Genomic DNA, 22,851 nt, shown 5'->3' with positions numbered 1-22,851 from the left:
CTCTGTGCTGACAGTCCAGAGCCTGGAGCCTACTTCAGAGTTTGTGTCTTCCTCTCTCCCTGCCCCTCCCCTGCTCATGCTCTGTCTGTCTCTCTCTCTCTCTCTCAAAAATAAACATTAAAAAAATAAAAATAAAAATAATTCAAGCAATTATCAGAGAATACTATGAAAAATTATATGCCAACAAACTGGACAACCTGGAAGAAATGGACAAATTCCTGGACACCCATACACTACCAAAACTCAAACGGGAAGAAATAGAAAATTTGAACAGACCCATAACTAGTGAAGAAATTGAATCAGTTATCAAAAATCTCCCAACAAATAAGAGTCCTGGGCCAGATGGCTTCCCAGGGGAATTCCACCAGACATTTAAAATTTTTTTTTTTTTAACATTTATTCATTCTTGAGGGGCAGAGCATAAGCAGGGGTGGGGGAGAGAGAGAGAGACAGACAGACAGACAGACAGACAGAGAGAGAAAGACACAGAATCCGAAGCAGGCTCCAGGCTCTGAGCTGTGGGGCTCGAACCACAAACCATGGGGCTCGAACCACAAACCGTGAGATCATGACCCAAGCCGAAGTTGGATGCTCAACCGACTGAGCCACCCAGGCACCCCAATTCTACCAGACATTTAAGGCAGAGTTAATACCTATGCTTCTCAAGCTGTTCCAAAAAATAGAAACGAAAGGAAAACTTCTGGACTCATTCTATGAAGCCAGCACTATTACCTTGATTCCCAAACCAGAGACCCCACAAAAAAAGGAAAATTACAGACCAATATCCCTGATGAACATGGATGCAAAAATTCTCCACAAGGTACCAGCAAATCAAATTCAACAGCATATAAAAAGAATTATTCACCATGATCAAGTGGGATTCATTCCTGGGTTGCAGGGCTGGTTCAATATTTGCAAATCAATCAATGTGATACATCACATTAGTAAAAGAAGGGATAAGAACCATATGATCCTGTCAATAGATGCAGAAAAGCATTTGACAAAATACAGCATCCTTTCTTAATAAAAACCCTCAAGAAAGTCAGGATAGAAGGAACATACCTAAACATCATAAAAGCCATATATGAAAAGCCCACAGCTAATATCATCCTCAATGGGGAAAAACTGAGAGCTTTCCCGCTGAGATCAGGAACACAACAGGGATGTCCACTCTCACAACTGTTGTTTTAACATAGTGTTGGAGTTCTAGCATCAGCAATCAGACAACAAAATGATAAATAAAAGGCATCAAAATTGGCAAAGAAGAAGTCAAACTTTCACTTTTTGCAGACGACATGATACTCTACATGGAAAACCCAAAAGACTCCACCAAAAGGCAGCTAGAACTGATACATGAATTCAGCAAAGTTGCAGGGTACAAAATCAATGTACAGAAATCGGTTACATTTCTATACACCAATAATGAAGCAACAGAAAGAGAAATCAAGAAATTGATCCCATTTACAATTGCACCAAGAACCATAAAATACCTAAGAATAAACCTAACCAAAGATGTAAAAGATGTGTATGCGAAAAACTATAGAAAGCTTAGGAAGGAAATTGAAGAAGATATAAAGAAATAGAAAAACATTCCATGCTCATGGATTGGAAGAATAAATGTTGTTAAAATGTCAATACTACCCAAAGCAATCTACACATTCAGTGCAATCCCAATCAAAATTGCACCGGCATTCTCCTCAAAGCTAGAACAAACAATCCTAAAATTTGTATGGAACTACAAAAGACCCCAAATAGCCAAAGAAATCTTGAAAAAGAAAACCAAAGCAGGAGGCATCACAATCCCAGATTTTAGCCTCTACTACAAAGCTGTAATCATCAAGACAGTATGGTACTGGCACAAAAACAGACACATAGACCAATGGGATAGAATAGAAAACCCAGAATTGGACCCACAAATGTATGGCCAACTAATCTTTCACAAAGCAGGGAAAAGTATCCAATGGAAAAAAGAGAGTCTCGTTAGCAAATGGTGCTGGGAGAACTGGACAGCAATATGCAGAAGAATGAAACTAGACCACTTTCTTACACCATACACAAAAATAAACTCAAAATGGATGAAAGACCTAAATGTGAGTCAGGAAACTATCAAAACTCTAGAGGAGAAAGCAGGCAACAACCTGTTTGACCTCAGCCGCAGCAATTTCTTGCTCAGCACGTCTCCAAAGGCAAGGGAATTAAAAGCAAAAATGAACTACTGGGACCTCATCAAGATAAAAAGCTTCTGCACTGCAAAGGAAACAATCCACAAAACTAAAAGGCAACTGATGGAATGGGAAAAGATATTTGCAAGTGACATATCAGATAAAGGGTTGGTATCCAACATCTATAAAGAATTTACCAAACTCAACACCTGAAAACCAAATAATCCAGTGAAGAATGGGCAGAAGACATGAATAGACACTTCTCCAAAGAACACATCCAGATAGCCAACCAACACATGAAAAGATGCTCAACATCACTCATCATCAGGGAAATACAAATCAAAACCACACTGAGATACCACCTCAGGCCAGTCAGTGGTTAAAATGAACAAATCAGGAGACTACAGATGCTGGCAAGGATGTGGAGAAACAGGAACCCTCTTGCACTGTTGGTAGGAATGCAAACTGGTGCAGCTGCTCTGGAAAACAGTGTGGAGGCTCCTCAAAAAAATTAAAAATACAACTACCCTACGACCCAGCAACAGCACTATTAGGAATTTATCCAAAAGATACAGGAGTGCTGAATCACAGGGACACATGTACCCCAATGTTTATAGCAGCACTTTCAACAATAGTCAAATTATGGAAAGAGCCTAAATGTCCATCAATTGATGAATGGATAAAGAAGATGTAGTTTATATATAAAATGGAATACTACTTGGCAATGAGAAAGAATGAAATCAAGCCATTTGCAGCAACATGGATGGAACTGGAAGGTTTTATGGTGAGTGAAATAAGTCAGTCTGAGAAAGACAGATATCATATGTTTTCACTCATAAGTGGATCTTGAGGAACTTAACAGAAGACCATGGGGGAAGGGAAGGGGGAAAAAAAAGTTACAGAGAGGGAGGGAGGCAGACCATAAGAGACTCTTAAATACAGAGAACAAACTGAGGGTTAATGGGGGAGTGGGGGAGAAGGGAAAAATGGATGATGGGCACTGAGGAAGGCACTTGTTGGGATGAGCACTGGGTGTTGTATGTTAGCGATGAACCACGGGAATCTACCCCAAAAACCAAAAGCACACTTTACACACTGTATGTTAGCCAATTTGACAGTAAATTTTATTTTTAAAAATAACAAATAATTAAAAATAAGGCCAAAAAATGAATCTACAATTACATAAGTATATAAAGTTTAATTAAAATAACAATTTTAGGGGGCACCAGGATGGCTCAGTCAGTTGGGCATCTAACTTCAGCTTCGGTTGTGATCTCATGGTTTTAGAGTTTGAGCCCACGTTGGGCTCTGTGCTGACAGCTCAGAGCCTGGAGCCTGCTTCAGATTCTCTGTGTCCCTCTCTCTCTGCCCCTGCCCAACTCATGCTCTCTTTCTGTCTCAAAAATACATAAACATTAAAAGAAATAATAAAATAAAATAAAAATTTTTAAAGGATGGAGGGGTAAAGTATGTCACATGTGGCTGTTTTTAGGTTTACAGGCAGGCACCTTAGAAAGCAGGATAGTGATGAGAAAGGCAATTTGGCACAGGACACTCCTTACGTGCTCACTTCAGTCTCTAGCAGTAGCTTTAAGAGTATACAGAGTGCTCACCCATTTACAAGAGCACCAGTGATGACATGAATCAGGTCCCCACTAAACCTCAGATAGACTATGGAACTCCCTAGAACCTCCTTAATACAAGAATTTGGTTAAGTACCCTACTGGCAGAAGGGCTGACAGGTCTAAGGGATTTTAGTAACAAAGAAAAATCATGACCTTTAACCCAGTCCTATAAACTACATCACTGACATTCACACAAATATCACTTGATCCTTAGTCATCATGATTCGACCTAGAAACAGCCCAAATGTGCACCAACAGGACAATTTACAAACTGTAGTGTAATCACACAATAGACTACCTACCACTTAGTAGTAAAATGAAATGAGGTCGTGATACATACAAGCACATGAAAGAATCCATAGCATGCTGCCCAGGAAAAGAATCTCTAAAAACTCCAAAAAATATCTTCACTGATTCTGCAGAATTATTATTGACTCTTAAACTCATTCAACTCAGGATAGAGAACTGATTCACTACTAAATCCCTGGTAAATTCCACGACAGTTAAATTAATTAAAATTAATTTGATTTGCCCAGGCACAAATTCTCTTTGTGAATTCTGAGCTTAGCGCAAAGAACTTTTTTTTCTTTAATCTGTAAGAAACATACTCACCAACTCTTCCTTTCTTGTGAATATGGCCAGGCATGATGCCAATTTTGCATTCTCCAGGCTGAAGGAAAGGAAATCACAGTTTCAGAAAAGTGAAAACAACAACCTGTAACTAATAAGTCATACACACAAACACACTTGGACTGACTCAAAGCTAGTTAGCCTTGTGAAAGCCTAAATCCAGGCTTATTTTTGTTTTTACACTTACATTGATGACTCCAGGGCAGTTAGGCCCGATCAGCCTGGTCTTTCCCTGACGCAGCAGTTTGTGCTTGACCCGCACCATGTCCTGCTGTGGGATACCTTCAGTAATGCACACAACCAAGGGCATTTCCGCCTCAACAGCTTCATTGATGGCAGCAGCAGCGAAAGGAGGAGGAACATAAATGACAGAAGCTGTCGCTCCTGTCTGTTCTTTGGCCTGAAACATTAACCACGAAGCACTTTATTATGGGGAAAATTGTAAACACTGTAAAATGAATTCAATACCATGATTTTAATAATGTCTTGGGATCAGGAAAAGACACCACCAGGCGACACTGGATGTCTTCATTCTTCCCACTAACAAGATCACTATGCTGTCAGAAAAGAGCAGAACCAAGCAGGGCCTCCCCTCTGCCCCATTAGAATGCTGCTCTGAATTGAAAGGTTCTGGGATGACCCATTCTCTCAGGTGACGGCATGTCAGTAAACTTGAAGGTATGCCTGACTTGCGTTTGTGTACCCTCATTCCTGCGGCCATGTTTACTTTTGTTGCTCTACAAGACACCGTATCACCTACTCAGTACCAAACACCCTATACCTCCCCAGGAGCAAAAGAACTAGTAAGCCGCTGAGACTCAGAACTCACATCTCCAATGCCTGTTCAAAACATATCATACTTGATAAATGTTATCAAAAGACGTTGAAAATGATGTGTTTTTCTACACTCACAATTTTTACTTTAAATGCACATTAATTAAAATAAACTAAAATACAAATGCATAAATGGCCATAGAATGAGAATGTGGGTCAAATAAGCATTAGGGTCTATTCTACATCACCCCTCACAATGCAGAGCACTTAAAGACCATCAGTTTGACCATGGTTCTCTCTGTAGTCTTCACATATACGAATACAGATGTCTCCTTCTACCCAACTCTAGGTGTGGCCACATCTCTTCCACTGTAATGGAAGCTCCTTGAAGACAGAGATTGTTGGTGATCTCTGATTCTCCAAGAGAACCTGTTCTGTGAGAAGCCCTGCAAGAGGGCTCAAGACAGGTCTTGTTAAGGCCTCACCACAAGCCTGTATGCTTAGTATTTCCATCTACAAATTAAGATGCTGTGGCAAAGAGACAGTAAATAACTTACACAACAAGGTGGCATAACTAGGAAGTGAGTGGCAGAGCCAAGATTCAGATCTAAGTATCTCTGATTCCAAAGTGTCTGTTCTTTTCAGTTATAGCAGGCTGCCTTCCTAGAAATGTTAAAATATAACTTAATCAAGATATAAAGCAAAACCTTTGGGAAGCCTGTGTCATGGGATTTTACAAATGGAGAAGAATACTAGGCTATAGAACACACAGGTATAGCTCTTAGAAGGGGCAGAAGTAAAAGACAGTATCTTTCAGAATCATCCCTGAAGGATTCCCTATATCCCCAGACACTGGGGAGCTTTCTCTATGGCATCCCTAATAAAAAGTATCTTGACAATGACAGAAGAACAAAGTCAAAGGATGCTGACAGATGATCAACAAATGATGCCAGGGGTTAAAAATAATTAAAAAAAAAAAAAAACAAAACTAGGTTCAAGGTGATCAGAGAAGGGGGTACAAAAAACAAAACAAAACAAAACAAAAAACTAGGTTGGAACAAAAAGAAGTCAGATCATAGGGATGTACGTATTTTTTGGAAAATATACCCTGAAGTTGTCTACCTCTTAAAGGCCACAAATACCATCAGAAGCTGGACTGTGACAACAGGGTCTGTGCTAACAAGCGATGGATGAAAGGTATCCATCCTGTTCATTCAGAAAGCTTTTTCTCAGTGCCAAACAGGTAAGAAATACAGTATCTGTCAAAGAACTTACAAAATGTTACAAATGTCATATTTATTTGTATCACAATGAATAATAAATGGGTTGCTTAGCAACAAAAACTTCCTTTAAAAGAAAGCAAAAAAAGGCCCATGAAAAAGTCAAATCTACCTACAGGAATTATGAAAACAGCTCTTCTCTCTATTTTGAGGTCGTGAAGTCAGCCATAAGAGAATTTAAAGCAAAAAGACTTTAAAATTCTTCTATAGAACATATGATTTTAACTATTTTTTTTTTTACTCTTTAAAGTACAGTACACTTAAAACATACATATACACATATAGTACAACCTATTTTCAAGTTTAAAGTAAAATGAAAATTCTGAATTTGAATTATGTTTTTTTCCTACATTTTAGGATTAAGAATATCAATTCACTTCAATTCGAAGTTGGTATCCTAAAAAGAGATTAAGTATAAATCTGTACTTTTAAAAAATGTGATACTTGAAAACATGTCTTAAAACTCTTTTAAGAATATGGGGAGGGATGCATCTTTTATCACCAGTACCTCGGTCCCAAGTACTAAGTTTATTTCCTAGATTTTTTTATTAAATAGGTGAGAATTTATACCATCGTTTCTTTTATAATACTATTACCTTCCTATATATTCATGCAAGTGCAGAAAGAAAATGAAAGAATACACACTGACCTGAAATGAGCTCTCGAGAAAGGTAAAATCTGGGATGTGGAAAACACTATAAAATTTAACTTTACATGCTTTTATATCATCTGAAGTTTTACAATAAGCAAATATTAATTTTGTAACACGGAATTAAAGTTTACTTCAACATACTTTAAAAATGACTAAGAAAGCAGCAATTTGGGGAAGAGACTAGGGCTCTGTGATTTGTCAGTCTGACTTTAAAGCTCAGTTTTTTCACAGGCACACCAAACTGCTTACCCTGAGCCATGCTAAGTCTACCACTTCTCAGCCACGAACTATGGGCAGGACCCTTAACCTCTCTGCATGTATCCTTGTCTTCAGAATGGGGATGGTGACAGCACCTGCACCTCACGGGGTGGTGACAAGGCCTGAATGAAGCAATGTATATAAAGCACGTAGCACGGTGCCTGGCAAAGAGCCCTTTCTCGGTAAGTGTTAGGGGTGGAAGCTGACATGTGTGCTGCTAACATCCTGGAGGAAGAGTAAGGAAAGGATTATAAGCCAAACAGAAGCCAACCTATAGCGCTTCTCCCCTTACCAGCTCATATGAATGCCTATAAAGAAAATGACACTGGCTGTGGGGAAGACATCCTGAGTCTGGGTGACTAAATCGAACCTACTGGTTTCTACGTTACTGGATTTTAAAATTGCAAGTGACTCTCCTGAAAGGGACACAATTAAGATCTCTATCCAAAGTGTGCTTCCTCTTCTCCTGCTTTTCTTTATTAGCAAACTCGGTACCATTAATTACCTCCTTCACAGTATTAAAGACTGGTAAGCCCAGATGTGTCTTGCCTCCTTTCCCTGGAGTGGTTCCTCCAACTAGTTGGGTGCCATATTCCAGTGCCTGCTGGCTATGAAAGGTGCCCTGAGGGGAAAAAAAGCGCAAGACTCATGAGAAAAGACAGACTGGGAAGCCTAAAGGCAATCTTCAGCAACTTAGAAAAGAAAAACAAATAGGTTAACTATTTCCCAGAATGTGATAGTAACATATATCCAGCATTCTCAACAACTTGCTAAACCCAGCTCTGAACCCTGAAACAATCCAGGGCTCTGCAAAGCCAAAACAGGTGTTGTTTGGAGTCTTTAAAAAAAAATTTTTTTAATGTTTATGCATTTTTGAGAGACAGAGCGCAAGTGGGGGTGGAGCAGAAAGAGGGAGACACAGAATCTGAAGCAGGCTCCAGGCTCTGACCTGTCAGCACAGAGCCCGATGTGGGGCTCGAACTCACAAACTGTGAGATCATAACCTGAGCTTAACCAATTGAGCCACCCAGGTGCCCGTTGTTTTTTTTTTTAAGGGGATCTCCCTTTATTCAATTTTCAAATTCAGCTAATGGTCAGAAACACCTGTGTGTTTACTTAAACTAACACCTCTTTTTCACTGTTCTCCAGCTCCTGACGTCCTCAGATCCCTCATTTATGCAGTTTAAAATCCATGGTCAATCATTATAAACACACAACAACCTTGGCTCTCTCTCACTTCAACTTACACATCTAACAAAAAAACAATCTTGGTTAAATCCAGTTCCCCACCTACTCTAAAATCATACATGGGCAGTCAACCAGTAGCTGGAGAAAAAAACAGAACCATGCTAACTGATCTCACTTCAAAATACTGGTCACTAACCTTAAGGCAAGCTTTTAATGCTGCCCAGCCAACATCCCATAGTTCCCTATCTATTCACTCTCCCTCTTCAACCTCAGCACTACAGACATTTGGGTCCCGTGGATTCGTTGTTATAGAAAGTTGCTCTGTGCTTTGCACAATGTTTGGCAGCATCCCTTGCCTCTACTCAGTAGATTCCAGTACCACACCCTCCTCTCCACCCCACTCAGCTGTTGTGACAACCAAAGATGTCTCCATAAATTGAAAGACTATTTTTCACGAGGCTTCTAGGGCTCTACCTCCCCTGGTTGTCCTCTTCTTTCTCTCTCTCCCTAGACCTCTCTTTTGCATCTAAATTTGGCCCCTGAGGATCTCATCCCTTATAATGGCAATAATCCATTTGGCGACTCCTCCCATACACACACAGACACACACACACACACACACACACACACACACACACACACACACCTCCATACCCAACCCAAACCTTTTCTTTGAGCTCCAAACTCACACTGTCAACTGCCCATCTGACATTTCCACTTGGAGTACTAACTGGCAGGCATCTGAATGTGCTCAAAACCAAATTCCTGCCCACCCCCCACACTCCCCTCCCACTCCCCCCCATCTGGGTGAATGACAATTCCACTCCTAACAGATGCCAGATCAAAAGTACTGAAGTCACCCTTGATTCTCTCTTTCTTCTATCTCACATCAGACACATTATTGCCCTAACTTCAAAATATACCTGACAGTGTCTCATCCCTTCTACTGCTACCACCATGGTCTAAGTCACCATCAACTCTTGAAAGAATATTGCTCTTGGCTCCCTTTCATCTGTTGTCAACACAGCAACCAGAATAATCCTGTTAAAACATAAGCAAGATCCTAACACTCCTCTGATCAAAACTCTCCAGTGGTTTTCCACTTCATTCACAGTCAAAACCAAACTCCTTATACGGGCCCATAAGTCAATACTCAACCTGCATCCTCACATCGGAACTCCTTCACTGCCTGGCCTCATTTACTATTCTCCCACTGCTCATTTCACTCCAGTCACGTTGGCCTTGTGGCTACCACACACAACAGGCACACTCCTGCCTCACGGCCTTGCTGTCCCCTTTGCCTTGAATGCACTTCCCCTGATCCCCATCCACTTGCTTTGCTCTCACATCTCCCTTAGATCTTGACTCAGGTCAGGCTTCCCCTGACCACCTGACGTAAAATCCCCCCTTCCCCAACCTGAACACCACCACAACCCCACACACATACACACACTTCTACCTCTGGCTTATTTTTTCCAGAAAGCATTTATACTCTCTAACGAACCACATAATTTACTCATTGGTTTTGTTGCCATGTTTTTCTCCCTCCCACCACTAAATATAAATTCTAAGAAGGCAGTGATTTCTTACTACTTTGTTCACTGAGAAATGACACCTAAACCAACACAAGACATACAGTAAGCACTCAATAAGCAATTGCTGAAATTGAATGGATCTATATGGTCATTCTATACAGACCTAAAAATGCTGACCCAACTACTCAAATTCTATTACAGGCATAATAATTGGGACTTCACAAGGGATTTCAGAAATTTCCTGATTCAACTTCTTCACTTTTCAAAATAGATAACTTAGACCCAAGCATGTTAACTAACTTGTCTAAAGTCAATGATGGAGTTCTGAAAAGAACCACAAGCCAATGCTCTCTCTTTAAGCAGTGCTATTCAAAGTGTAGTTTGTAGACTCTAGCTGGTCTTCAGTGAGATAAACACAAAAAGAAAAAGAATAAAAAAATTACAAAAAACAAAGGAAAAAAATGAAAAACAAGAAGAAAAATAAGTTAAAAAACAAAAATAAAAATGACAGTTTGCCAACTTTTATAGCAATATGATATTGTTGCAACTTTTCTTTTGCTAAAAATATTGGTCTGCATTAGATTGAAAACTAAAAGCAAACAAACACCCAAATTGGTCTTTCACTCTAGACAGCTTAAGAAGCACTGCCCTAGATTACTACTCTGTTAAACAAATTCAAATGGACTTATTTTTTAGTCCTAAGTAGGGCTAAAAGCTGTTAATAAGCTTATTTTCCTTAGTTTCCCCATTATCACCATCCAGGTAAGAATAGAAATAGTTTTAGGAGCTCAAATCCAGTACCAGAAATTCCACCTACTGGAAATGTGCATTGTTGAAATCCACTCTGAAATACAAATATTCCTCATTCATATGTGGAACAATGTATATGCCAAAAAAAGAACTAATGAGACAAAACATAGATTTCCTATGAAGATAAACTCAAAATTTCAGACTTCATTGTTATCTCTACAATAACAGAATCTTAACTAATATGAGACAAGTAAGGTTCCCAATTACTTAAAAAAAAAAAAAAGTAAATGAGAAACAATGCAATTGCAAGTAACTGAAAGACACTGAAACCACCTTGGCTTTCAATATTTAGGCAAACCATCACTTAATTCAGGAAGCACAGATAGTTTCAAATATTGCTTATATCATGGACAACTGCTCTTTTAAAAAAAGGTCATAGGATAAGATGTCATAGGATCATAAAGAGTTTAGTAAACAAAAACATCATATATAATAAACTAATGCAGAGAATTAGGATTAATCAAACATTTGATTATATGCTAACACAATTAATATATAACCAAAAGAGGACTGAAAATGATTTTAATTGGCTGAGGAGTGATAAAATGTACTTCAAATCTTAGGTGAGCATCAGCTTTCTTTTTTTTAATGTTTTTATTTATTTTTTAGACAGAGAGACAGAGCATGAGGAGGGGAGGGGCAGAGAGAAGGGGAGACACAGAAGCTGAAGCAGGATCCAGGCTCTGAGCTGTCAGCACAGAGCCCGACGCGGGGCTCGAACTCACGAACCGCGAGATCATGACCTGATCCGAAGCTGGACGCTTAACCAACTGAGCCACCCAGGCGCCCTGAGCATGAGCTTTCTTTAGAATACATATACATGGAAGTTAATACTCATAAAATTTATGGTTATCAGAATAAATAAACCAATTTTACCTAGGAACAAAATTTAAAGGTTTCAGGTGTTCCTTTTTTTTTTTTGATGTGGATTTTTTTTAAGATAGTAGAGAAATAGAAGAAAGGTCCAGTTATTTCAAGAAAATAACTCATTTTTGTGCCAATAATTTCAGAAAAAAAGTAAAAAAGCAAAAGGACATTTTGTATCAAAAACCTAACCAAGTTCATTTTAAAAAAAAAACCCAAACCTATGGAATTTTAAAGCAATTTGTAAGTACTTTATTTACTTTTATTTTTTTAATAATTTGTTTATTTTTTAAATTTACATCCAAGTTTGTTAGCATACAGTGCAACGATTTCAGGAGTAGATTCCTTAATACTCCTTACCCATTTAGCCCATTCTCCTCCCACAATCCCTCCAACAACCCTCTGTTTGTTCTCTATATTTAAGGGTCTCTTATATTTTGTCCCCCTCCCTGTTTTTGTATTATTTTTGCTTCCCTTCCCTTATGTTCCCTATCTGTTTTGTATCCTTAATTCTTTAAATGGGTGAAGTCATATATTTGTCTTTCTCTGACTAATTTCACTTAGCATGATACCCTCTAGTTCCATCCACGTAGTTGCAAATGGCAAGATTTCATTCTTTTTGATTGCCAAGTAATATTCCATTGTGTATATATATATATATATATGTATATATGTATATATATACATATATATATATATATATATATACACACACACACACACCACATCTTCTTCATCCATTCATCCATCGATGGACATTTGGGTTCTTTCCATACTTTGGCTATTGTCAATAGCCTATAAACTTTGGGGTGCACGTGCCCTTCTGAAACAGCACACCTGTATCCCTTGGGTAAATACCTACTAGTGCAATTGCTGGGTCATAGGGTAGTTCTATTTTTAATTTTTTGAGGAACCTTCATACTGTTTTCCAGAGTGGCTGCACCAGTTTGCATCCTTACCACCAGTGCAAAAGAGATCCTCTTTCTCCACATCCTTGCCAACATCTATTGTTGCCTGAGTTGTTATGTTAGCCATTCTGACAGGTGTGAGGTGGTATCTCATTGTGGTTTTGATTTGTATTTCCCTGATGATGAGCATTTTTTCATGTGTTGGTTGGCCATTTGGATGTCTTCTTTGGAGAAGTGTCTATTCAAGTCTTTTGCCCATTTCTTCACTGGATTATTTGTTTTTTGGGTGTTGAGTTTGGTAAATTCTTTATAGATTTTGGATACTAACCCTTTATCTGATATGTCATTTGCCAATATCTTTTCCCATTCCTTTTAGTTTTGCTAATTGTTTCCCTCGCTCTGTGGAAGCTTTTTATTTTTGAGGTCCCAATAGTTCATTTTTGCTTTTGTTTCCCTTGCCTCCAGAACCGTGTTGAGTAATAAGTTGCTACAGCTGAGGTCAAAGAGGTTTTTACCTGTTTTCTCCTTGAAGATTTTGATGGCTTCCTGTCTTACGTTTAGGTCTTTCACTCTTTTTGAGTATTTTTGTGTACGGTGTAAGAAAGTGGTCCAGGTTCATTTTTCCGCATGTCGCTTTCCAGTTGTCTCAGCACCTTTTACTGAAGAGACTGTCTTTATTCTGCTGGATATTCTTCCCTGCTTTGTCAAAGATTAGTTGGCCATATGTTTGTGGATTCATTTCTGGGTTCTCTATTCTGTTCCATTGATCTGAGTGTCTGTTCTTGTGTCAATACCATACTGTCTTGATGATTACAGCTTTGTAGTATAGCTTGAAGTCTGGGATTGATGCCTCCTGCTTTGGTTTTCTTTTTCATGATTGCTTTGGCTATTTGGGGTCTTTTCTGGTTCCATGCGAATTTTAGGATTGTTTGTTCTAGCTCTGTGAAGAATGCTGGTGTTATTTTGTTAGGGATTGCATTGAATATGTAGATTGCTTTGGATAGTGTTGACATTTTAACAATATTTGTTCTTCCTATCCAGGAGCATGGAATCTTTTTCCATTTTTTTGTGTCTTCTTCAATTTCTTTCATAAGCTTTCTATAGTTTTCAGTGTGTTTTAAACTTTTGTTTTTAAACAAAAGTTACAGATATTTGAATATTTAGGTATAATCCTATAGATCAAGGGTTGGAACACTATGGCTTGAAGGTATGGTCTGCCACTAGTTTTAAAACTGTTTTACTGGTATACAACCATGCCCATTCATTGACATATTATCTATAGCTGCTTTTGCTGTTATTACAATGTCATTGAGTAGTTGTGAGAGAGACTGTGTGGCCCACTAAGTCTAATGTTTATAATCTGGTCCTTTCCAGAATAAACTTGACAACTCCTACCCTAGATTACCAAAACACCACAGAATAGACATGACAATTCTTTTAATTACAGAAAAATCATTAACTTTTAAATCACACACAAAAAGTCATTAACTGCTTTTATCTTGCCATATCTTCTTTTAAGAATGAAAGGGATACTATGGGTTAAGACTCATGGCTATCTTCTAATTGATTTGGTAGTATTCCTTTATTTTAAAAACATCTGCATCTATTATGATGGAACTATAAATTTGTATAAATGTTTTAAAGGGTAATTTATCAATAGCTATTAAAATTTTAAATACACAGAATCTTAACACTCAATTTTTCTTTTATGAATCTACTTTATAGACATATAAATGTAGAATATGCATTATAGCGTAGAATGATAGGAAGGCAGGAAAGGAGATTCTTATGTTGCATCTTATTGTGGAATCACATTGCACATATATTTAAAACTTTTGCAAATTCTAGGATGTAAGCAGGGGTAGGGACAGACAATGAATATAAGTGAATGAGAACAAATTAAAACACTTCAGGCAATTTTGCCTGCTAGCCCCCTTGAAGACCATTTGCCAAGAGAGAGTCCAAAATGAGAAAAGTAGGTGTGCTGATTCTTCCGCGTATCTCAGTTCCCAGGAGCCTCTCTGGGCATAAGCATTTCCCCACACTGATCTGTGTTTAACTGTGCGTGTTTTTTGCAAAAGGCCTAAACACACGCCATCTACTTTACCTAGTAGTCAATTGAAGAAACAGTAATCTATTCCAGTGCTGGGGGAAAACCAGTGGTATTAAACTGGCTGAAAGAGAGTATGTGGGTTTCTAACATCATGTGCTCCTGGGGAGGGACTGTCAAGGTAAGTTTAAACAGAGTTTTCATCTTATAGGCTGACTATAGTACCCAGCCCCACCGCCCCCCACCACCAACACCAAGATAGAATTCCATTGCTGTACTGTATGCTTTTCTGCAACAATCATATTATTATAACTTTTGTGATATTAAAACATAGAAAAGAGTTTAAAATGTTTTTGTATATGTAGTATGCATCTTCATAAAACATCTTGACACGTACCTGCTTACCAGTGAAACCCTGGCAAATAACCTTCGTATTTTTATCAACGTAGAGATGTTTCCGGGAAGCTATATAGGAACAATGCCGAATTCCATTCTGTTGCCCTGAAAAGTAAAGAAAATATGACACATTATAATTTCTCCAAACTATTGGACCATGAATTGAACTTAGTGACACACACACACAAAAAAAACAAACAAAAAAACACAACCACCCCAAACCCTCTAATACAGGGGCTATCTTGTGATCATGGAAACTTTAAGTGACACACAAAGACTACAGAAATAGAGAAACAAAAAAGGACACTGTTCTCTTCTCCAGTATCCCCTCTATCAAGAACCACAATCTTGTATCCTTTTCTAAATGTATAAAGAAAGGCTTAAGTTTAGAATTTTCATTCCCCAAAGACAAATGGCTCAAATTAAACTCAGGGACCAGGTATCATTTGTACTAATAATGTTTGCTAAACAGCCACATACTTTGCCCATTTTACTCAACCTTTTTTTTTTTTTTTAAGTTTCCTTATTTTTTTAGTAATCTCTACACCCAGTGTGAGGCTCGAACTCACAACCCCGAGATCAAGAGTCACATGCTCCTCCGACTAAGCCAGGCAGACGCCCCTTCCTTACCCAATCTGTTAAAGCCCAACATCTATAAATAACAGGTAAGTGAAGAGGCACACTTTGTTAGGAGAGCTTGTAAGAACTACTCTGCAAGTCATTCCCCAAAATAACATTAAATATTAACATTAAATGTTAACATTCAATCTTAAGTCAGAGATAAAACTTGTCTAATACACAACCCAAGGTTACTCAATTTGATACCTTCTGATGTAAGACACCAGACCTTACATATAGAAGAAATAGAGAAAATGAAATAAATAAGCAGATGAGAGAAGAACATGTAAAAAATACCTAAGTTATTTTCAGCAAACTACCTCCATGAAAACTGATAAATCTCTTTAGTTACTAATACCAGCTCCCGTATTTCACAAGTCAGTAGAAAGTAAAGCACTGATGAAATAAAAGTGTGGGCTACTCTCTACTTTAAAACCTTCATTATAGCCCCAACTTGCTGTCTCTGTGGCCCATCCCTGGCCCTTTTGAAGTGTCAGGCCATCCTCTTACCATTGAATTAACCCATAGAAGCTAACTCTAGAAAAGAACATCTTATGACATATTTGTCCAGAGTCTACTCCATGCTTTCTGTTTTGAATCGCTGCCTCTTGCCCTCCTAAATCCTCAGACCTTAGGTTCCATAACTGATCTGTATCTGGCCCTTTGGGTATCTCTTGAGCAGTCTTCAACTCCTGTGCATACCTCAGTTTCTAACAACTTTGAATTTCGGAATCCCTTGTACCTCTAGGGAAGAGACAGGCCAAGATTCACCCTTCTCAACTGGGAGAGGAGTGTTCTATGTGCACATAGATCTGCTTGGTAACAGAGAGCTGCATTTTTGAACTGGAGTATGCTGAACGAGGGACCATTAGGGGGCACTGAGGGTCAAGTCCTGCCACAGTGGGCACAGCCAAGCACCTAAACCTAGGACAGCAGACCCTACAAAGGGAATTTGCAGCCTCAGGGCTCACCCTAGCCAGTGCTGTCACTTAAGACCCATTCTTGCCAATGGCTCCATTCTCACAGCTGGAGACCCACAACCACTATACTTGTGGAAGTATTCCCACTGCTATTCCTGACAGAATCTGCTTCACCAGTCCTTTCTATTCCTGGAATCTTCAATACATGGTCCACCATCAGGAATTTTCAGACAGGATAACAGATTCGATCACAAGATCAAATTATAAAGATCAGGGTATCTGGAGTGCATACTTGCTAAAAGGCAATACTTGCTTTTTGAAGGTAAAGCTGGGCCCTCCACAAGAATTCTTATACTCACTCTTAAGAAAGGAGAAATCAGACAGTTCACCTCTCCATCCACAGGAGCAGGAGTGGCCCTATCACCCCAAGAAAAGACAGGTCTGCCTACATCCATAAAGCATGGGCTCAAGAGCAGAACAACTGAGATCACTATCTTCTTCTTCTACTCCAGACCTCCTAGATTTATGGAGCTTAAGACTTCACAACCCAAGATCTCTGGTGCCCACAAAAACTGCATCAGAAAGTGTGATGAAGAGCAGCTGACCTTACAGTTTCCTAGCCCTTTGGTATTGCTCAGCCTGTGCAGTTGACCTTGACATTCTAAACCTCTGGTGAAATCGATCTTGGGAGATCTGCCATGCATATGTGTGGGCATGTGTGTGCACGTATGCATGGGATCTCTCATCTACTGTATGAGCCCACGCTCATATAGATGTAACTGCAGCTAAGCTATAATAGACTATCATGACCTTTGAGCCAAATCTAAAATATATGTTTGAACACAAGAAATTCCCAATATTTTGCCCTAACAAGAAACCTACATGATGCCAGACAAGGTGTCAGCGGTACTGAAATGAGGATGCTGGAATAATCAAGCACATACCCTAGTTCCAGGAGTTGTCATCATTCATTTATTCAGTCAACACTGTGGATCACCTATGCCAAGCCACAATACCAAGTATCAAGGATAAAGTGTTGAATAAGAGTCTCAGCCCTCAAGAGACCCACAATTCACCTGAACTGACATAAAGCGGGCCAGAAGTACAGTTGAAAAGTACTGTGGTAGGAATAGGCCTTGGACATCTGGGGTAGATAAACTCTCCTGTCCCAACTCAGTCTGTGCATATTGGGGGGTAGGGGAGGGTTTGGGGCCGGGAGGTCAGAGAGGATAGGGTTAAGGGATGGATTCCTCACTAGGGCTACCTCCAAAATGAGCCCCAGACTACCAGCAGTTCACACCTAAAATCCCTGCTACTTTATTGACTTCCAGCCTCCTAAAGAAGTAGAGGGTTGTATGGTTTCCGGCAATGGCTGTAATCTCTCCGCAACTAAAAACTCTCTTCACATCTGCCCTAATTCTAGCCCACGCAACCCCTTGGCCTCAGATCATCTAACCAGACACGTGCACCTGCATAGTAAAGATCAACATGTCACAGGAGATCCCAGATAAGGAACCACTGACTACTATATGCCTCTTTTTCCAAAATACTGCTCCAGGACATGTAGGTCAACTGAATGAGAGATGCTAGCAATCAAAACAGTCTCTGAAACTCAAAGGAAAACCTGAGGCGCCCCAGCAAGCCATGATAGTGGTACTTCATAATCACCAAAAATGCTCTTTTAATCCCAGAAACTCACCCCACCCCAGAGGAGCCTGCCCTACCTCTGGCCTTTTACACCAAACACATTCTCCCAGATACCATGGCTGTGAGGAGGACCTAAGTACAGAGGCTGACTGTACTTCATAGTTCTCCTCACCTTCATCTGTGCCTCCTCTACAGCTTCAGGATGGAAATAATGCAAAATATGCTTATATTCCAAGCAAAACTCACCGAATTCTTACTTCTATCATTCTTTTCCTCATCCTTTCCTACTTTATAATATCATGGCCCAGAATCGCAGGCTGGAGGCTCCCCAAGAAAGCAGCCTCTCCTCATCCCCACTCCTGCACCTCTTCCCCTTCCTTCCCACAATCCCACCGATCTCTTTCATTTGGCCTGGCAGAAAGCAAGCGACTAGCTGCTGTAAACATTAAATCTGTCAGACCAACTCTATGCATGTTCTTTCCCTACTTGATTACCTCTCCACTCAAACCATCAATCAAACGCCCAAAGTAATGAAAAATAGTCTATTCTACTTCTGCTGAAGAAAGCAAAGTGGTTTACAGCACGGATCTTCAATTGTCCATCCACCACTAAAAGATGCTCAGTCACATTTTGGTTTTAAATGCAAACCTGACCTCTATAAAACTACCAAGTAACTAGAGAAAGTGATTTCGTAAGGTTAAATCAAGAACACAAGGCATACACGAGTGGTCCCACCATCTTGCAAATACCTTTCACCTTTCAATTAAGAGAGTCAATGGTACTCAACTCCCTGAGAATTTCACTTGCATTAATTCATGTAAGTTCACATTTAAATAAAACATTGGACAGTGAGGAATCCTTAAGTCTTCACATGACATTCATGACTTGTGAATATAATGGGGCGTGTTTAGGGGATCTGAGATTAAGAAGAATGGAACCTGCAAACACTTTTATGTAGTATATAATACTTATGCCACACACTATGTACGGATGGGTGCACACAATCTGCTACTTTGTTTACTGCCTTATTTCTCAGAAAAATTATTTAAGGTTAAATTTAGTTCAAGATTATTTCAAGTACCATCTAAATACTTTGGAACTTCTAAATGTAAATGCCATGACTATAAGGCCCGTGTCTTGTATACCATAGTGTCTCCCATATGGTAAAGTGCCTTACAGAGTCGTGGTACAACATATGTTCACTGAATTTCAGGACAAGAGACAGGGTCTATAAAAAACACACCTCTATCAAGCTAAATGTCACAAGTTCCATCTCATTTTTCCTACTTAACAGGAAAGAAGGGGAGAAAAACCTACATCCATTTTTGTACATGCAAAGATCACAGGTTTCCCTAAAATTCTTCTAAATATTGCACAGACGTCCAGCCCTAAATGCTGCTAGCAGTCCCCAAAGCTTTTATCTTAATCTAGTACAAATTCCATACTAACCTTTTTTTTTTTATTATTAAAGCAAATAGAATCCAGATGCAGTAATGTGATGTAAATAGACTATTTCACAACAGGAAAAAACAAAGAGCTTAAAGCAAAACATACCATAAGTAGAGATAAGGCAGTGACAGACCAGGAAGTGTTTTCATAACACATTAACAGACAAGGAATTAACTTTAGCAACATGAAGCACCAACAAGGTAGAGACCAAAGCCTAACAGAAAAATGGATAATGGCCATGAACAAGAAACACAACTAAAGACAGACAAATGGTATACCAACAGATGATGAGCTACCTAACTTAACTAATGTTAAGAAAATGAGCATTTTAGGAGCACCTGGGTTGCTCAGTCAGTTGAGGGTCTGGATCTTGATTTCAGCTCAGGTCATGATCTCATGGTTCATGAGATCAAGCCCCAGGCTGGGCTCTGCACTGACACCACAGAATCTTCTTGGGATTCCCTCTGTCCCTCCCATGCTTACATGTGCACACCTACGCACAGTCTCTCTCTCTCAGTCTCTGTCTCTCTCTCTCTCTCAAAATAAATAAATAAACATTACCGAAAGAAAGAAAGAAAGAGAAAATGAGTGATTTAAATTACATATTAGGGCAGCAGGAAGGCCTGAGGTTCGCCACCAGGAAGAATTTCCCAATGGTGAAGGCTGCAGCTGCCACACCTTGGGCCATCTCCAGGGAACGTGGTGGTGATGCCTTCTCTCCAGGTTCTTAGAAATCGGGCAGCCTAACCTTGGGACTGCATCCCAGGAGTGTCTGAAAAGGGCTCTAAGGAAACAGAAAGGCCTAGGCTTGAGTTCATGCTCTGCTGATCACCAGCCACTGACCTGGGACAGATCTTTTGATCTCCCTTAACCTCAGTCTTCCCAACTGTAAATGGAATAACAGCTGCCAACAAGGATTCTGTGATGTTGTTATCAGATGATGCTTGAAAACTGGGTAGCAAAGTGGCCGGTATGCTCCCCAAACTGGGTTAACATCCTACATGAACACAAAGGTAAGTCATATAATTCATATTTTAAGATAAGTCCAATGAGAAATGTTTCATATATGTCCTCATGCATATCCTATATATGTTTATCTGTAAATATACTAATCCATGTCTACAAATATTATGTAGTATATACACATACACTTGTAACTTTTTACCCTATGAAACATTTTTATTTATTTATTTATTTTTTCAACGTTTATTTATTTTTGGGACAGAGAGAGACAGAGCATGAACGGGGGAGGGGCAGAGAGAGAGGGAGACACAGAATTGGAAACAGGCTCCAGGCTCTGAGCCATCAGCCCAGAGCCTGACGCGGGGCTCGAACTCACAGACCGCGAGATCGTGACCTGGCTGAAGTCGGACGCTTAACCGACTGCGCCACCCAGGTGCCCCTTAAATTTTTTTTTTTTTTTTTATGAAACATTTTTAAAGGTGCAGCCTCACTGTGAGAAAAATGGGGATAGTAATATTATGTGCCTCATAGGCAATATGAGAATTAAATGAGTTCATAATATAAAGAGCACGTAGAATGATGCCTAGGGTACAGCAAGTGCTATTTCACTCTTCTCTATCTATATCATTATGATTATCAATGCAGAATGAGAAGACCACACTGCTCTGAGGTGTTCTTTGTGCCAAGCTATCTGCCAGGTACTAGGGATTCAGAAGCCAACAAGATGGGCTCGGGTCCTACCCACAAGAAGAGTCCTACCCTGTAAGACAGCTAAATATTAAACAAAGAAACACAAAACTACACGAGTTGCACTGTAACAAAAGCTATGGAGGAAAGGGGCTGAGTAATGAGAGGGATGTGCCTTCCACAAGGGTGATAAATTTGTATCATCCAGTTAGTCACATGCTGAGTCCTCTTCCCCAAAGAGAGCAACCACATCATTTATGAAATGGCTGTGGGATGCATGATGAACCTATGGCCAGAGAGCGCCTGCCCAGATGGGACTCAAACCATAGCCTTTTTTGACCACTCCCATGCTCCCAACCAATAATCAGAGTCTCTGTTCATGAAAATACTCCTCTTCCAAATTACCTCACAAACTGGGTTCCTTGTTACTCATTTATTCATGCATGCACTTATGAATTTAATAAATGGATATTTACCAATGGCATATTATATATATGTATAAAATATATCCACTATCGTGGTCCCTGCCTATAGAACTTTATAGCAGAGTAACTCAGCAGCTGCTAACTCCCAAACCCCAAACAATCCACTACTCAAATGCGAAATTACATATTCATTTAATATTTACTTACAAATGAAGCTTAGCTGGCCAAAAGTGCCATATTTCATCAAATCTAAAATACTACTGAAGTACTATTAAGGACTAATAAGAGAGAAAAAATGCTGCCAATTTATTGTAGATATGCTCAATTATAAGACACATCTCAATTTTAGAAATATTATAATGTAATAAAAGGGGGGGGCTATAGCAACAACACTCCTGTCCTTTGGTAAAACGAGACTGTTTTCCTATACTTATGGAAATTATTTTGAACATCCCCAATTATGCTTCTGTGGAAAAATGAATTTGAGGTCAGAAAATCACATTACTTCCTCATGGCTACGCTGGTACCTTTAGATGAAGACCATTTCATATTTCTCAAATAGAGATTTGCTTCTCAGATGCAATGGCAACAGATACTAATATCAGAAACATCACTGCTGAGGGTCCCCTTTCCCCAACTACACTTCTGAATATTTGCCTGATTCCAAAATCAGCTTACACAACTTGGCAAACACATGAAAAAGGCAGGTGGCATCTTTGAGCAGGGTAGTCACCTCAACAAAACAACAAGGCTGCCAAAAATTAAAAAAGAATGAAAATTAAAAAGAAAAAGAGGGGTGCCTGAGTGGCTCAGTTGGTTGAACATCCGACTCGTGGTTTCAGCTCAGGTCATGATCCCAGGGTTATGGGATCGAGCCCTGCATCAGGCACTGGCATTGGGCATGGAGACTGCTTAAGATTCTTTCTCTCTGCCCCTCTCCCCAGCTTGAGCTCTTGAAAGAAAGAAAGAAAGAAAGAAAGAAAGAAAGAAAGAAAGAAAGAAAGAAAGAA

The 22,851-nt window shown here is 39.4% G+C and overlaps 1 protein-coding gene across 1 annotated transcript in view; it reads right to left on the bottom strand.

Moving 5' to 3' along the window:
• The window catches only part of SUCLG1 (succinate-CoA ligase GDP/ADP-forming subunit alpha), a 42,590-nt gene that overhangs the window by 16,722 nt on the left and 3,017 nt on the right, over positions 1-22,851 (bottom strand). The window contains exons 2-5 of the mRNA XM_040458371.1: positions 15,134-15,237; positions 7,887-8,003; positions 4,605-4,817; positions 4,400-4,457 (exon numbers count right to left, since the gene is read on the bottom strand). Of these exons, the coding sequence (XP_040314305.1) occupies positions 4,400-4,457; positions 4,605-4,817; positions 7,887-8,003; positions 15,134-15,237 (492 nt within the window). The remainder of the gene's footprint in view (positions 1-4,399; positions 4,458-4,604; positions 4,818-7,886; positions 8,004-15,133; positions 15,238-22,851) is intronic.

Source organism: Herpailurus yagouaroundi, unplaced genomic scaffold, assembly GCF_014898765.1.
Source record: "Herpailurus yagouaroundi ecotype Mexico unplaced genomic scaffold, PumYag 221, whole genome shotgun sequence".
NCBI lineage: Eukaryota > Metazoa > Chordata > Mammalia > Carnivora > Felidae > Herpailurus > Herpailurus yagouaroundi.
This window is presented reverse-complemented; position numbering and strand designations above follow the sequence as displayed.